Source organism: Lissotriton vulgaris, chromosome 1_1 (genome assembly GCF_964263255.1).
Source record: "Lissotriton vulgaris chromosome 1_1, aLisVul1.2, whole genome shotgun sequence".
In the NCBI taxonomy this organism is placed as follows: domain Eukaryota; kingdom Metazoa; phylum Chordata; class Amphibia; order Caudata; family Salamandridae; genus Lissotriton; species Lissotriton vulgaris.
In genome coordinates this window covers 471,308,008-471,325,397 of record NC_141685.1, presented here as the reverse complement: position 1 = coordinate 471,325,397, position 17,390 = coordinate 471,308,008, and the positions used below count along the sequence as shown (strand labels likewise).

The 17,390-nt window shown below is 43.6% G+C and overlaps 1 protein-coding gene across 2 annotated transcripts in view; it reads left to right on the top strand.

Annotated features, from left to right (window-relative positions):
- Window positions 1–15,871, top strand: part of SERBP1 (SERPINE1 mRNA binding protein 1) — a 134,431-nt gene extending 118,560 nt beyond the window's left edge. For both annotated transcript variants that reach the window (XM_086953841.1, XM_086953840.1), the window contains exons 8-9: window positions 7,002–7,115; window positions 13,042–15,871. In XM_086953841.1, coding sequence (XP_086809967.1) covers window positions 7,002–7,115; window positions 13,042–13,101 — 174 coding nt within the window. In that variant the 3' untranslated portion in view covers window positions 13,102–15,871. The remainder of the gene's footprint in view (window positions 1–7,001; window positions 7,116–13,041) is intronic.
- Window positions 15,872–17,390: the final 1,519 nt, after the last annotated feature.

The window sequence follows — 17,390 nt, the reverse complement described above, 5'->3', positions numbered from 1 at the left end:
TGGGACTCCTTGGACCGCTTCAAAGATAAGCTGCCAAAAGAGGATCAAAAGGACTTTAAAGAGATCATCACAGAGGTGTCGCTGATCAGCACGGCAGCTGACGGCACTACACTATCAGCGCATTCATGTGCCCATGGAGTTTGCGCCAGGATATCCTCCTGGTTGAGGCTGACAGCACTTGTGCCGGATGCGCAACATAGAATCCTAAATCTCCCGTTTTCTGGCTCCTCTGTTTGGCACCCATACAGGTGAAGAGATGGGCAGGATGAAGGCGGAACTCGATACCCTCAAAGCCGTTGGCTTGGAGAAGGAGTTAAAGCGTCGACATAACCAATGCAAGGGATACCAGCAGAGGGTTCAAATCCCTCAATGGTCCCAAGGAAAAAACCAAGGCAAGTTGCAGTATCAGGGCTGTAAATCAAACCGAGGTAGAGGTGGTCACCAGCAGCAGTCTTCTACCACGGCCAGATCGTCAAGGAAGCAATGAGTAGGAGCTTCCTCCCGAGAGGGCTCCAGACATTTTTGGAGAAAAGGACCCAGTTTTTGGACGAAAAACATTGGAGAAGACTTCAGGAGACTAAATAATGGAAGATCGACAAAAGATGGTAGAAAGTTCCAGAACTTCGATTTTCCATCTAGGAATGCGAGCGCAGGGGGCCCCCTGAACGCATGAGATGTACAAGACTCCTTTCAAGTTCTGCGCGAATTGCCACCACAAGTACGCACAGAAGGACCAGCACCCGGTTTGCAACCTCTGCCTACCAGTAGACCACGAGAGCAGCGACTGCTACGCCTGCTCCGTTTTTACGCCGAATACTCTTCGAGTTCGAGCCAAACAGAGTAGCTATCGCCATGATGCAGGGCAAGGGCCAGCCTCCATCCCTTCGAGACCTGGGGCTATCTTCAGACGAAGAAGACAACAACGCCGACGAAGACGACGGCTACATGGTCATAGAGACCGATCTTACGAAGACTCCAAAGAAGGGAGGAGACTTGACTGCCCCTAAAGCCCTGAGAGACCAGGAGTCTCAAGATCGAGGGAACATCCTCGAAGGCGCCGAAAGCTTCGGCGCCTGCACCTAAACCCAGGCCCAGCGGATCCTCTGAGAAGGAGTCCCCGGCGCCGAGAGCTGAAGAACAGCTAAAGCCGTCGAAAAACGTCTCCGAAAAGGAACGTCCGACGCAGAGGGAGAAGGGCCCGAAAAAGGCCCCAGCGCCGACACCGAAGATGAGCTCGGCGCCGAAACCTTTGACGCCGAAAATTGGTTCGGCGCAAAATTTACCACCGCAGAGATCGGCCGACTCATTAGACTCAGATCTGGCTGCCAAAATGGAGAAGAGGCGTCTCTAAGCCAAAATGGAAAACATCCTGCAACGAAAAAAGGATTTCGACCCCACGATGAAAGACTACATAATCCCGACGAAGCCACAGGTGCATGAGGTGGTCGAGGATGAAGTCTAGGAACAGTCCGGGAATGTCGACACATTAGACGAACCGGACTAAGACGAGGCCTTCGACTACTATGAGGAGGACGACGACCGCAGGACGCTCCTGGATTCGGCGACCTCGGAAAGTCAGGAGATCGACTGGCAAGATGTCGACACAGAGTCCCGAAGTAAGCGTCAACACTTACCCTTCGAGGCCTTCGACACCAGATGACATTGCACAGCATAGTGAATCCAGAAAGATTCACGCTGCAAAACTAATAGTTTCTTACCTGTCGGTGTAGTTTTGCAGCTTGAAGATCTTTCTGGATTCACTAGCGAACCCACCCACCTCCGCCAGAAAGATTAGGCTGGAGAGGAAGGGGGTTTAAAAAGATGGACAACTACTTGAACAAACAAACCTTGAAGGTTAAAGCGGTGAATGACTTACTGGAACATTGCCATTACTTCGGATTCTTTTTTCTCGTGTTTGTTCTGTTACCGAAGATGGCGCCCAAGAGTGTGTGCTTCCACAGGAAGCATGCCGACGTCAACGGAAATACACCAAAGGGTGGGACGTAGACACCCACTTGGTCTACAAAAAAAAGCAAAGAAAAGACTATGATTCCGGACCCAACCACAAAACCGCGGAATAATGCACAGCCTGGTGAATCCAGAAAGATCTTCAAGCTGCAAAACTACACCGACAGGTAAACTATTCATTCTCTTCCAGGGGTATCCTCATCAAAGTCATAAGCAACCCTCCTGCCTCCCCGGGCAAAGGATCATTGTGTTTTTAGGGCTCGCCTGCTGTGCGCACGCACAGCTGGCAAGCTCTATAGGGGCTTATCCAGTCTTTAACCACCACTGGCGATTCCTTGCAGTGCATGAAGCGCGTGCACAATACCACCAGCCGCCTGCCTGCCTGCCTCGCATTACCACATCAAAGGCAGCCCTCCCAGCGCATTTGTCACCCCCTAATTATTCACGGCCTGCCGGCCGTACTTTCAGTTTAGTCTCCTTTTATAACTTGTTTAACTTGCTCGCATTTCCCTCCTCCCCCTTCTGGGTCCTTATCTCCTCGCATTCCCCCCTCCCTTCTCGCCCAGCCCTTTGATGCTCTGCTGTAGTTGCTGCCTCTAAACCTGTCGTCCCATCTTTCACCCTCTCGCTTCCCCCTTTCCTCTCCGTTGACGATCTCCCTCATGTGTGAGTGCTACCTGAGCTTGTTTGTCTAGTGAGCATGGTTCCTTTGCTGAAATTGAAGGAGCGCCCTAGTTTGAACATAACACTTCAAAGTACTTGCGTTTCACCATTTTTTACGTGTTTGAAGCAAAGTCTGGGCGGCACTGCTAAATTCATAGGAGTAAATCTCACAAAGTCTGCCTGCGTGACTCAAACCCAATAGAAGAGGTGAAGTAACAATACCTGGCTTTTAGAAAATCAATCCACTAATCAGCAAATGTGGCCGTCATTCCCAAATGCAGCCGCACGATCCATCATCGGAAACCGTGCCGCCTGCATCTCATAAGGACATTAGATGTGACAAATACACTAAAGGCCCCACTCAAATCACAGCCTCCTGCCAGCGCAATCTCCCGCACAATAATCTGTTTAAATTGGACAAAAACCTACTAGGTAAGAAGTGTTCAACTTACCACTCTTTAGTAAAGCCACAGGAGGCGAGACGATTTAGACCAGTCAATCACGCTGTCACAACAAGTGCAAGGCAGGAGCCGAGCGGAGAAATCATTGCAAAGAGGTATTCTGTGACAGCCTGCCACCAGGCTCCCCATTCTTACAAATTCGCCTAGAATTCAGAACACAATAAATATGCTTTTTCATAAAGCAGAGTGGCCCCGATGACACAGATTAATGCCTTTATTGAATGACTTGATACACACTTGCTATTAAGTTACTTTGAATCCGGTATCGGCTGATAAACTGCAGCAGTGCCTGCCAATTACAGAACACCTACAGTCTGCAATTCATTTCTGCGGTCTTTTTTTTGGGACGTTCACGTTGCTGGAAGTTGGCTGCCTTTCGCGGTCACTTTCCCTAATGCTTCAAAGCGCGGCCCTGTGCTGGAGAACGGATGACGTCCTTGTGACCTTGGTAGAGGTCACATGGAGGTAGCCGCCTAGGTTTTATACGTTTTTAATCTCAGTGCATTATCACAGAAAATGCGTATGGCAATACAAGATAAATGCATCCTCAAATCACGTTATGACGTGTAAAGTCGCCAATACAGATTGTCAGGACCAAATAAATTTTTACAATTGCTTTAATGTGATTCTCCTCCCAGGACTATGCTTTTAATTGAAGAATGTTCACTCCTTCCCTGTGAATATAATTTTCATGTTCACTTAAATATTTGTATTAGTTTAATATACAGTGCCTGTGTGTCAGTTTATGGCTAGTTCAAAGCAGGTATTATCTCTGTGCAACTGCAGCTTATTTTTGGGGGAATTTTGCAGTGAGCTGTTTATATAATGGGCTGATGTTATTTGATTGCGTCTAGTAAAATGTTTTAGCAGAAGGCCGAGGCATTTTTGTATACATAATCACTGAATGTTTTTGACGTTTTGAAGTATTGTTTTCACAACAGACCAAGCAGAGAAACAGCAGGCTAGCAAAAAAGCACTAGGAAATGTGATTCCCCCTAAAGAATGATGGCTATTGCCAGCCCTAAATACACTGAGGTAACAGGGGAGCCATCAATGAAATGTCATGTCTCTATTAAAATACAGGCCCTACGGTGCAAATGTCAAAAATGTTTAAAAGTTTGGTCTGGACTTAGTACTTTCAGACTTTAGTGGGGACAGTACTACCATCTAATTATTTCACCTCTTATTTTGCTAAAAGGCCATCGCACTTCATTATCATTAGGGTAAAGGAAATCTGAAAGCGTTACCATTTAGCTGGCCACCTGCTTATCCCATGGCTACCAACGATGATCATATAATGTACTACCTATGCTGCACCACATTCAAACGACTCATTTGCATATAAGAACATCTTAAAATAGTCCCTGGGTCCGCATTTAACCAAAGCAAATATGCTACCAGTAAAAATGAAATGAAAAAAAAAAAGCAAGACCAATTTTTCACTCGATGCTTTGAACTTTTACTTGCATTTAAGTGTGGGGTGGGCCACTCTTTACGGAGATGTATTGGCTAGGTTAAAACAGCGCATGTCTCTTCCCCCCCCCCCCCCCCCCCCCCCTCACCCTCACCCCCCCTCACCCACGCTCACTCCCCCTTACAGCCTCACACCCCTCACAACCCTCTCACCCTCACACCCTTACCCTCACACACCGCATCACTCGGGACACCACCGCATCACTCGGGGACACCACCGCATCACTCGGGGACACCACCGCATCACTCGGGGACACCACCACATCATTCGGGGACACCACCACATCACCTAACCATTCACAAACAATGTTTATATACCAATTGCAAATAAAAAAAAAAATTTATGCAAAGCATTGTCATTTACAATGCCAGTAACTCAAACTTTAATGCTGCGACACCTATGCACCCACCACACAGCTCCACCGATGCACCCACCACACAGCTCCGCCGATGCACCCACCACACAGCTCTACCGATGCACCCACTACACAGCTCTACCGATGCACCCACTAAGCTCCACCGATGCACCCACCACACAGCTCCACCAATGCACCCACTAAGCTCCACCGATGCACCCACCACACAGCTCCACCGATGCACCCACCACACAGCTCCACTGATGCACCCACCACACAGCTCCGCCGATGCACCCACCACACAGCTCCGCCGATGCACCCACCACACAGCTCCGCCGATGCACCCACCACACAGCTCAACCGATGCACCCACCACACAGCTCAACCGATGCACCCACCACACAGCTCAACCGATGCACCCACCACACAGCTCAACCGATGCACCCACCACACAGCTCTACCGATGCACCAACTAAGCTCCACCGATGCACCCACCACACAGCTCCACCAATGCACCCACTAAGCTCCACCGATGCACCCACCACACAGCTCCACTGATGCACCCACCACCCAACTCCACTGATGCACCCACCACCCAACTCCACCTACACAGCTCCACCGATGCACCCACCACCCAGCTCCACTGATGCACCCACCACCCAGCTCCACCGATGCACCCAGCTCCGCCGACACAGCTCCACCGATGCACCCACCACACAGCTCCGCCGATGCACCCACCACACAGCTCCGCCGATGCACCCACCACACAGCTCCGCCGATGCACCCATCACACAGCTCCGCCGATGCACCCACCACACAGCTCCGCCGATGCACACCCCATTTCCAAAGCTGGTATAGCTAGGTGGATCGTTAAATGTATTCAGATCTGCTATCTGAAAGCCAAGCGTACTCTCACCATTCCACCAAGGGCCCACTCCACCAGAAAATTGGGGGCCTCCATGGCTTTCCTTGGAAATATTCCTTTGGAAGACATATGTAGAGCAGCCACATGGTCTACCACACACACACATTTACAAAGCATTATTGTGTTGATGTGCACTCCAAACAGCAGGCAGCTGTAGGGCAGGCTGTTCTAAAAACACTTTTCCAAACTGCTGCAGCTGGCACGGGCGGCCGCCGTTAATGGAGGGACTGCTATGTATTCTATGCACAGATATGAATTCAGCAGCCCACATGCCTCGAACCGAGTATGCTACTTACCAGTGTGCATCTGTTCTTGGCATGTAGGGCTGCTGACATTCATATCGCCCGCCCTCCTCCCCGGCGCCTGTAGCAGCTGCAGAATTCACATATAATTCTAGCATGGTCATCATTCACTTAGTTTCACTCCATCTTGGCCACAATGGCTAAAAACAATCTGAGGATGGAGTCGATGCCCATGCGCACTGTAGTCCAGGGGAGGAGCCACCTATCTCGTGATACTTCGAAGACTCTTCCAGGACAACAATGTGCGATCATCCGGACCCAACACTAGGTGGCGATCTATGCACAGATATGAATGTCAGCAGCCCTACATGCCAAGAACAGATGCATACTGGTAAGTAGCATATTCGATTCTTTACAGGTAAGTAACTAATCCTCACCCTCCACAGCACACAAGCCCACTCCACATAATTACTATCCACTAAATACAACATAATTACTATCCACGTGATTCCAATGCACACCATGCCACCTAATTCCACAACACCAATCCCTCCACACAATTCCACAACTAATCATTCCAATCTAACCCACAATATTACACTCCACATTATTACACTCCATAACACATGGGTAAAAGACATTGTCATTCACTCAAGTCACTAACTCAAGCAAATGCAAGATGTATTGCATTTCCAATGCTTTTCTTTTTTTTTTTTTTTTACTTCAACTATACTTAAGTCTGTTTACTTTGGGCCCATTATCTTCCTCAACTGGTATTGTATAAAGCAATCTTACAGTACAAAAAATGTAAAGGTTTTGGGGTAGTAACAGGTAATTCATTTGTCAGTACCTAAGTTTTTGGCCCCTGTTGGAAGCAAGTTGAATCCTCGACTAAATATGAATTTCTTTCTAGATTTCACCCAGTGAACCAGGAGCTGCTCCATTCCATCCTGGGTCAGAGAAACCTTTCCCAGCCCTTGATGCTAGGTCTGCAATGCCTGGAGGAATGCCTCGTTCTTTTGATGTTGTAAGTAGTCATTAGTGTATTAAATTGTATTTTGAGTGTAGCCTTACTTGGTCCGTATCCCTCCCCAGATACATATGCTGTGATTGTCAGGCAGCCGCAAATATATTCAAAGCTAATGTATTTGGCAATGGGACCATCACACGAGAGAAAATTGAGTGCATGTGTAAACACACATGCCTTTGAACTGTAGAGCCAGAAACACTGAAGTCTAGAATGAAATAGAGCTTTATTGGCAAACACTAATGGAATACTATCTCTTGCGGACTGGAAGGCTGGTTGAAGTGAACCTTGAATTAGAAAATCTGTCAGTCTGCAGGACTGAGCCCCACAAAATGATGTAGCCAGCCAACAGGCACAAGGTGGTCTGTGATGATAAAGCTTCACCATGCTTGATTTATGACTGAAATGGAGCAGCTTTTTGACCTAAATGATTGACTCCTCCTGGACGTCTGCTGTGTGGTGATCTTGTGGTCCAAAAGGAGGTGGTGATGGACTCAGCATCTGAACTAATCAAACACTCACACCCAGTCAACAGATCTGGGTTTAATCCATCACCGTTCTTGTGGCGTCTTTGCTAACTTGGTTTATTGAGCTTTGTGCCAGTTTTAAAGGAATTGAGTTCAGTCCTGCTACTTGACAGTCAAGTTAATGTTTTTTTCCCAGCTGAAAGGGACACTGCAGTCGTTCCATGGCAGAGATGGTACACCTGTACTGTTCCTGTTTTCCTCCTACACTTGCACGTTTGCCTCCAAGGTGTATGTGACCCATGTAATGGACAACAGTTGTAGTATTTGCATTTTTCTTATAACCGAGATAGGATGCCGGTGCCAAAGCGTTGGCCACATTCAAATGTTTATATGCTCCTCTAGAGACTGGAGGAGTATCCATGCTGACTTCTGAGTCCAAGGTCCCATCAGTTTAAACTTGTCCAGATTTTGTCTGTTAGCATCAGACTGACTGTTTCTTATGTACCTGTTGCTCTGGGATATGGCCACCATGTAGAAGATTGGAGACCATAGTGTTTCAATCTGTTGTGGAAGCCTACATTAGGAAAAGGGAATTAGGATACACTTGGTTGAGGTATGACCCAATGAAGGAGCATGAGAAGACTTAAGAGTGGCTGGTACACCCGGTCACAAGCACTGCAGCATAAGTAATGAGTTTTTAGTATGGAGGAAGTCCAAAGGGCCACCGCCACATCGCAGACAATTGAGGGATTACATTGTTTTCCAAAGCGCCAAAGTTAAAGGTGGTAACGTAGACACTGTGTAGGAACCGTAACTGTTAACTTAACAGCTGCTCAACAAAGGTCAAAAGAAAGGGAAAATTGGAAAGCCACTAAAATGCTAGGTTGGGAGAATCTCAACATGGCAACAAAGAAAGGGGGTTTCCGGGGCAGACATCCTGTATCCAAAGGAAGCGCTGGTGCCAGCTGTTGAGCAACACCCAGTTGAGGGGAAAAAATACTGCTCTTACAAGCAAGTAACTATTTAGTTTCAATAGCCAAGTTCCAAAGTAAATGCAATTTTGAAAGATCCATCAAACTTTTATTGGGTTTCCTTTCTACTGAAAAAATTGGCGAAAGAAACCAGAGAATTCTCAAAGCCCTAGGTTTTCTATGAAAATGGTGGCATCCCGGCTTCATGTCTGATCTTGACATTTTTAGCACTTGCACTACTGACTGGTCGTCTTGTCAGCTGAACATTTAGGAGACCTTGGTGCTGACCTGATATGCTTGCCAGGATTCTGACAGATACTCCACCCATGGTTATTGGCTTAACTTTATTGCATTGTTCCGGGCTTCTCGCCGTCCCGGACATTTGACAATACAGAAAGGCTGGATTGACTTCAATTGACCAAATACAGGCACTTCCTGTACTTTTAAGTTAAACTTGTCTGCATCTGGTGCTTGGTTCAGAAGATTGCTACGGAAAAATAGCACTACTTTACAGTGTGAGCGCTAACTTTCAGATCAACACAGATATGAGGCGATTATTGAATCACTGAGCAATTTTACTCTCCCTTACGTTACCAAAATGCAACAAAAGACCAAGACCTAAGACCTCCATAAACAAATGTGGAGTGTAGACTTGCTTCAAAAAGACCAATACAAGAAGATATTCTGTATCCTATTTCAATAAACGAAAAAGGTTAATGGGTCCTTCCACAGAAAACCTAGAGACCATTCCACAAGAAATAAAAAGGGCACTGAAAGGTATGATACATGTTTCAGTACACTCCTTTAAAAAATAATAGACAGAGCCAACTACAGGCAGTTTATCAATGAGCAACTTGAGGTTCAACTTAAACTGTGAAATTTGAGTAAGGAATAGTTGATATGAGGCCCTATTAAACTACTCCACAGTGCAAAGCTCAGTTTGTCACACTGAAAACAGCCTTCCTAATTGCAAATTACATTTGTCATTAAGTTACAAGCACTTGCCACATAGGAAGCATACATGCAAATACACGAGCTGTCTAGTCTTGAGAGCTGACACAGGTTTTCCCACCAAAGGTCATAATCCATTTCGCATAAAGCAAACTATCCAGATACCAGGCTTCTTCCGGGAGCCAAAGAGTAAAGCTAAAAGAGCCTGGCACACTTGATGTATGTAGTGCTGCAATGTACGACCTAGAGAACAAGAGCAATCCGGAAAGGGAGCCAGTTCTTTGTGTCCTTCACAGACCACAACAGGGGGGTGCCATCGCAAATTGGAAAGCTCAGACAATCCAAATGTCACAAGAACGCTGGCATAGGATTCCAAACCAAGCCATGAGTGCACCCCACAAGGAAAAAGGGTGCCACTCATAGTCTTGCTAGCTGACGTCCCAATAAGTGACATATTCAGGGGTTCCACCTAGTCATCAGTCCACACCATCTTCAAATACTTTATTTGTCTACTGAGCCATAAGTCGCAGCAAAAAGGCAAATACAACCTAAAACTTCATAAAATGAGTGACGTTTGTTAAAAACACTAAAACCAGTATTAAAAGGCATCAATATGATGAGAACATTGTTCAATAATATTGTAACTTTACAGCAGTTTTCCATTTCCCAGGCAGTGCAAATAAGCAAAGGCCGCAACTTGAGATCTGGTTCCTCGTGCTTAGTGTTGGGTGAAGAAACTGCGTTCTTTTTTAAGTGTAAATTGTGCAAAATGTACTTTGTTCTGCTGGGACTTCACGTGACGAGGGAGAAACGGAAGCCATGTGCCTTTTGCTGTTATGGCTAGCAGAAAGTGTATGGTTTGGAGACTGTGTCAGAAGAATCTGGTCTCATTTACAATAACCTGTAAGTAAAGTGCCAGGTTTGCAGACAAAACCCAGAGGGTGTTTTCTAACCCTCTTACTCTCATCTCTGGCCATGACCTTTGTGCTTTTTTAAATTAATTTTTTATTAAAAAGAGCTTTAGTTTGGATTAAGGATATAGTTGGTAAACTGTCCAGATTAAAATAAAGCTGGGGCACCAAGCCTTTTAAAACTTGTTTTGATTTATTTAACCCGGGGATGTTTGACAATTGTCCAGCTTCAGACCGTCCAGTAAGATTGTTCTACATAGCTGGGCTTATGGGTTTTTCCAGATTCGTTGCCATAACAAGTGGTTGTAGCTTGATATGATCTATATAGTCCAGCTCAACCTCTTCATGGCAGAAGGCAATCTAGGTGTGGAACTGCCAGGAGTAGTTAGTAGTCTTAACTGCCAGGAGTAGTCTTAACTGAGTCTCCACAATTTGTAGAGATTTGCCACTAATGAGCACCCATAAGCCTACGCTAAAGGTGTCGACAGACATTTACTTTTAAAAACACAAAGCATTTCTTTAGGTGGCTTGTGAAAATCTAAAAACTGCCTCTGTTGCTCTCATCAGTTGAGAGGCTCTTACATTCAGGAGATATTTCCAGTTAAAATCTACGTCAATCGGAATTCCCAAATATGTAAAATGCAGTGTTTTCATAATTTTTTCACCTCCCAAGTAAAACATTTTGGTCTTCACTAATTTAGGGCCTCGTTCTGTTACAAAGGCCTTGGTTCGGTTTGTATTTAGTCCTAAACTACTAAAAGCATCTAGTAAATTCTAGAGACTATTAGCAGTTCATGCAATTAGAACGACATGGTCTACATAAAGCAGCACAGGAATTTCTCTAGTGTTGTTCTTTGGGAGGTCTTTCCCAGCTGTTATCAGGTGCTCACCCAGAGAGTTGATCTAAATTATGAAAGAAAAAAGGTGCCAGACACAGCTCTGTCTAACCCATTGATGGATGAAAAGTCCTCGGATAAATCTTCAGTACTTTACTGGACTCTGACTGCAATAAGTTCATGTAGCCTACTGAGCAGGGAGATTATTGCGCGGTCAATGCCTAACTGGAGTATTATGGACCTTAACTTTGGGTGGCCTACCATATCAAAGGCTAATTTTAAGTCAATACATGCAACATGGACACATCCTTTTTTGGCCTTAGCATAGTTTTGAACAAACAAGGAAAGCTTTAAAGCTTGTTCAACAGTACCCAGGCCTGGGTGAAAACCGAACGACGTCTGAACGCCCATTTTTCTCTGTATCCCAGCTTTCTAGTTTAGTCCATAATACCCATCCTAGGGTCTTGACTCAGTTCACAATCACACAAAGCACTATTGTGTATGTATCCAAGTGAATAGAGCATCTAATCCAAAACCAAATCACCACAATGATCAGAGATACCACTACAATGCCAGTGCACATGTGAATCCAGAAAAGATTCACATTACAAACTGAAATGGTTACTTACTGGTAGGGGTAGTTTTGCTGTTTGAAAAACCGTTTGAAGCACCAGACAGCCAATTTAAAGTAAGGTGAAGAACCAAGTTGCTGAAGGAAAAAAGACTCTTAAGATGGTGACCACTCACGGGGTTTCCAGGACTAGGCGTTGGATATCAGCAGAGGGTTGGACAAGGTTTCAAATGGTAATGGACCATGCTCAACAACAAAATAAGAAGACGAAAAAGAGATTTTCAGATCCTATCATTAGAGCGCTCAATTTTTTCATAGCATGTGAATCCAGAAAAAGCTTCAAGCTGTAAAATTACCCCTACCTGTATTTAAAGATTTTGTATCTTTAAATTGATGCAAAAATTCACAGAAAACGCATATATTGATTACAGGACCAGCACATTAAATTTCAATCTCTGCCTTGTTAATTTGTAAGCTTTTTTTGGCTTCACAAGGCTGCTGCTTCTCTGCGTATTGTGCATATGAGCAGGCCGGGCAGGGGGACACAATCTCTTTACTTGAAGTGCCTCAGTCAGAGTTATGGGCTCTCTAGATTAGCAGGTGTACACACATTGGCTCCTTGTGTTTTTTTTATTAGGCGTTTATTAACCCACAAAATTATGAATGGATAAAGTTGTAAAATTGTATATTTCCACAATAAACCGAAAAACACGCACTCTTAGGTAAACGTCTGTCATCTGTTAGCAAATTAAGTAGCCACATTTAACACAATACACCCAAAGGTAAATATTAACAGTGCAATACAAATGTATGTTGACAAATGCTGTTTTTAGGGAAATGTCGTTGTTTTCTCTCCATGATTTCTATCTGCTCCGCTGCCTGCCTGGAATTTATGAGAGACTGCAGAGAGGTCACTAAAAAGAAGCCCAGTTTGTTCCTATTTATCCACTTAAAAAAAATATATGCAGAAGGAAAACTCGTTTTCTGTCTGTAAATATCAGTTAAAGTAAAACTAGGATCCTTACACCATGGAGATGGTCCATCCACTGTGACAAGTCACAATGCTTTCTTTGACAATCTTTTCACAAAATCATAAACATGACTGCCAATTTTAAGTACCTGTTGTAGGCTTCTTGTTGCTGTTTAACAGATGTGTACTCAGTGGGATTAATTCATTTGCATGTCACAAATTCTTACATTTTCCTTTTTTAATTTGCAGTTGACTGCTTCGTCAGCTCCTGATGTGGATGATCCAGAGGCTTTCCCAGCCTTATCTTAACTTGGATTTTAAGTCAATCATGATGCCCTGGTTGGGCTCTCCTCTACAAGGCTTTGCATGCTTATGGATCCTAAACAACTATAACAAATTTAAGACTGTCATTCATACCATTCACACCAAAAGACTGAATTTTATCTGTTTTAAAAATGGACTTCTCTTGCTACACAGAAGCAACAATATGGTAGTCCGTTTTGTATTTAGAAATGTAATGGTAGCAGGGATGTTTTCATAATTTTTCAGAGATTATGCATTATTCATGGATACTTTTTTGTATTGCTGCTTGAAAATATGCGTTTCCAAACTTGAAATATAGGTGTGAAAAGTGTGTGTATCCTAAAGCTTTCACTTCATTTTCTTTTTTGTTTTTAAATTAAGGATTGTGTATTGTTTCCCCCTCTCCCCAAAACTACAAACTGGTTTCAAGTAACACACTGTTTGTGATTTCTTTACCTTTCACACTGTCAGTGACCTGCAAAATAATTTGGCAAGATGTTAGTGTTGTGTGATGCTAACTTCCTAGTCATAATTCTTTTAAATTTTAAAATATCCAGACCAAATCTGTCACCTCCCTGTTAATGCTCTTTATACAACAGTTGATTTATGAACTTGTGAATATTTTTAAAGCACATTGGAAAATCCAAGCAGCTGTATTTGGCTCAGTGGTCATACCATAACCGCTTGGTTATAGATGACTTTTCTGATGCATTGCACCTTTCGCTACCCCCAAGTGTTTGTGTTCCAAAGTGTGTCTTTTGGTGGGTCAAATAAATATAAAATGCTTGTCCCTAGGTAATACATTGCCACCTTTGGAAGGCATTTTAATATTGTGTGTGGTCAGAGGAGCAGCACTGATTTTTAATGCAGTATATTTAAGCTACATTTAAAAAAATGAAAAAAACCTGGTATGAAGTTTGCTTTACAAACTTTGGTGTAACAAGTATACCGTTCCATTAACATCTATTCTTGAACGAGGAGCGGAATGAGAAAAGGGTAATAGGCTGTTTTTGGGGAAATGGAGTACCCTTTTCTACTCAGTTATATCAGCAGTGACCACCATTATATGGAATGTAGACCAAAAAAATTTTCATTTTCCGAATTGTTTATGGTCTCAGCTACTGATCTTCAATTTCCACCTGAGTGGCTCTTCCACCTCCTTCTCCCCACACCCCCTGGCTCCCCACCACCACCGTCTGATGAGGGGTGCTTACTGCTCCTTCAAGCCCCTTATGATTTCTTAGCTTATTTAATATGCCCCTGTGAAATCAAACCATTACCACTTCAAGAAAACATAAAAGGACTTGATAGGATGACTAATAAAACAATTTCTTAGTTTGTTGTCTTCAGTGTTTGTTAGGAGTTAGGATTTTCATTTTATTTAATGTTATTTTACACATACCTTTTTAGCTGACTGTAACATATTTGTAGCTTCTTAGCTACATAGATTAGTAGGAAACAAAATGGTATTGCCCTATTTTTTTAAAAGCTGTACAGGACAGGCAACAAAGTATTGGAGACCTTTTAGTACCAAAATGGCAAAATTAAAAAAATGTTATTCAGCTTACTTGCCTTATTTAAACTGTTTTCTAAAATAAAGAAAATTAGCTGTAAATAAACAAATGTTAACATTTGGGTTGGGTCCATTAGTGCATTCACCTATCAATTGGAGAAGTTTGCACAATGGGGAGGCAATTTTTCAACAATAAATGGTAACCTGTTTATCACTAGTGACTTGGATCATGCTTCAAAAATCTGACAGGTCTGTTTTATCCCATAAAATTTATTCTAGGTGGCAAGAAATAATCAAATTACAGTAATGGTTGTCCTATTTAATTGTACACTACATTTTAGACTTAATTGAACACCATTTGAACATTCCTTGATGGATCCTAAGAGGTCTTAGAAATAAACACTGCTATACACCTTGAAGCAGGGGTTTTATTGGATTCACTTGATTCCCATCAAAAATCGCATGCATCTGCTCTTCAGTGGCAACCGTTTTCCCTGCTAAAGTAGTCCCATCCAAGGTACATTGGAAGCTCTAAAGGAAGGGGTCTGATTGTCTCATAGTCTCCCTGTTGGCACACCAGAAATTAGAGCAATATTTTGATTATCATGTCTGATGTATTTACAGTTTCATCAAGAGCCTGTATTTTAGAATCGATTTCTGTTTCTCTATAGTTGTAAATTTGCCTCTTTCAGTCCATTTATGTGTGAACTAAAGCTGTGAAAATGTCTCTAACATTTGAGGATGCTTAACAAAGATTCATTTTCATGCTCTTCAGTAAGACACCTTTAAGTAAAATGTAAACTTTCAGTTGTCTTGGGAAAGGGATTAGGTTCTTGCTCTTCAGCTAGTCTCTCATGCACTTGTTCTCCTTTACTCTTCATCAAAGTTCCAGTGATAAAACTTGTTTGAGGAGCAGGTCAGTCTGGATACTTATTTTTATGGGAGTTTTATATCTTTAAACTTTGAGCATGAAACAGTATCTTTTCCTTAAGCACCACTTCTGAAGAAAAAAAGGTTGATAGATAAATGCAAAAATTGATCTCCTGTAAGAAAATATATATATATGTTCTGGGGAAAAAAATGTATTCAAGCAAAACTACGTTTAAGTCCATGTGTGGCTATGGTATTTGCAGATGTTTTGCAGAGACGAGACTACTATGTAATTGGATTTACATTGAATATCTCATGTCCATTGAGATTGGAAATCCCACGACTGTTGATTTAATAAATGCGGGTCATAGGCCTAAAGCTGAACGTTTAAAAGATATAAATGTTAATTATTTTATATCAATTCTAATTGAAGTTTCATATCTATTCCTAATTGTTCTAGTAAAGTGTGATTGATGCATGTTTTGGGGCGATGCATCAATCAGACCTTTGGACTGGTTACAGTTAGCAATGAGTTTGAATTGCCAGTTAAACCTGAGGATAATTGATATTTATGGAGCTCTTATAAATTGTCTATACTAGAGTCCTAGTCATGTGGACTTATGTACTCCTGGATGAATGAGGCCAGCATATGGACTGAACTGCGCTCCCTGGATTTCTGTGCGCACTTTAATGTTTTTTTTTCCTTCCTTCACTTGACTGATTGCAAGCATTTTCTTCATTGCATTTGTCTTTTTAGATCTTGCCTGAGCCACCGCGCATGCGCTGCAAGGCTTTTAGTAAGGACTTTAAATTTTGAACACACGCTCGTCCGTGTTTCTTTTTTGGCTTGCCTGCTATTGGCCATTGTGTGCGTCTTTCTAAGAGACCACTCAATTGGGCAAAGGGGGGTGCATGTCCCGTCCCCCCCCCTTCTCTCTCTCCCTTGGCCTCGGGAGGAGGCATCGGTGACATCTGTTTCCAATTATCGCACCAGCGTCTTGTTAATTGGAAACAGATGGCACTGGCTTTAGTAAATGAGGGCTGGTGTCAGTGTGACGCCCTCTCCAATAGTTGACATCCGTGCTTGTTTTTCCCTTTCTCTGACGCTCTTATTCGCTCTCTTACATGACAGTGTGAATGAGTGCCTTGGTTGTCTGCTAGAGTGTGCTGGTACATCATTCCTCTCTGCAGCAGAAAACTCACTGGTGCCATCTTTTGAATTGCTTTATGCTTTGCTCTTGCTTGGTGTCATTGACGTCCCGTTTTTGCTTCACCCTACATTCATTGCACATAAGAACGTCACACGATTGGAGAATAGCTGCTTTGATGTATATATAGTTTTGCAGCATAATTCTTACTGGATTCACAATGCTGTTAATAATTTCGCGGTCTAGTGGTTGGGACCGGAATCTTAGTCTTTTCTATTTAAAAAAAAAAATATATTTTTCTATAGCCCAGGTGGGCATAGACGTCCCACCTTTTGGTGTCCTTCCTGTGACGTCGGTACACTGCCTGCGGAAGCTCCCACCCTTGGGCTCCATCTTCAGATTTTCTTTTTGCGCCCTTGGGTCTGGATCGTCACCGTGAGGTCCCCGAAAACTCAAGAACACCAAGAGGAAGAGGGCCTGTACTATTTTGAGGGAGAAGGCGAGGAAAACCGGCAAACAAGTTTGGACTCTGCATCCTCAGTGGCACAGGACCTGGATTGGCAGGACCTCAATGCCAAGATGAGGCCATAGATACGTATCCTGCAAGGCCTTCGCCACCAGATGACATTAGCATCTACAATATGGGCCTCAAACGCGGCAACAGCATATGGGGCGAAACTGGAGGAAGAAAAACCAAAAGCCTGCTTCCTCAGAGACACTGCTCTCTACACAAACTAGGAGTCAATTGCTCCCAAGTGTCCCGG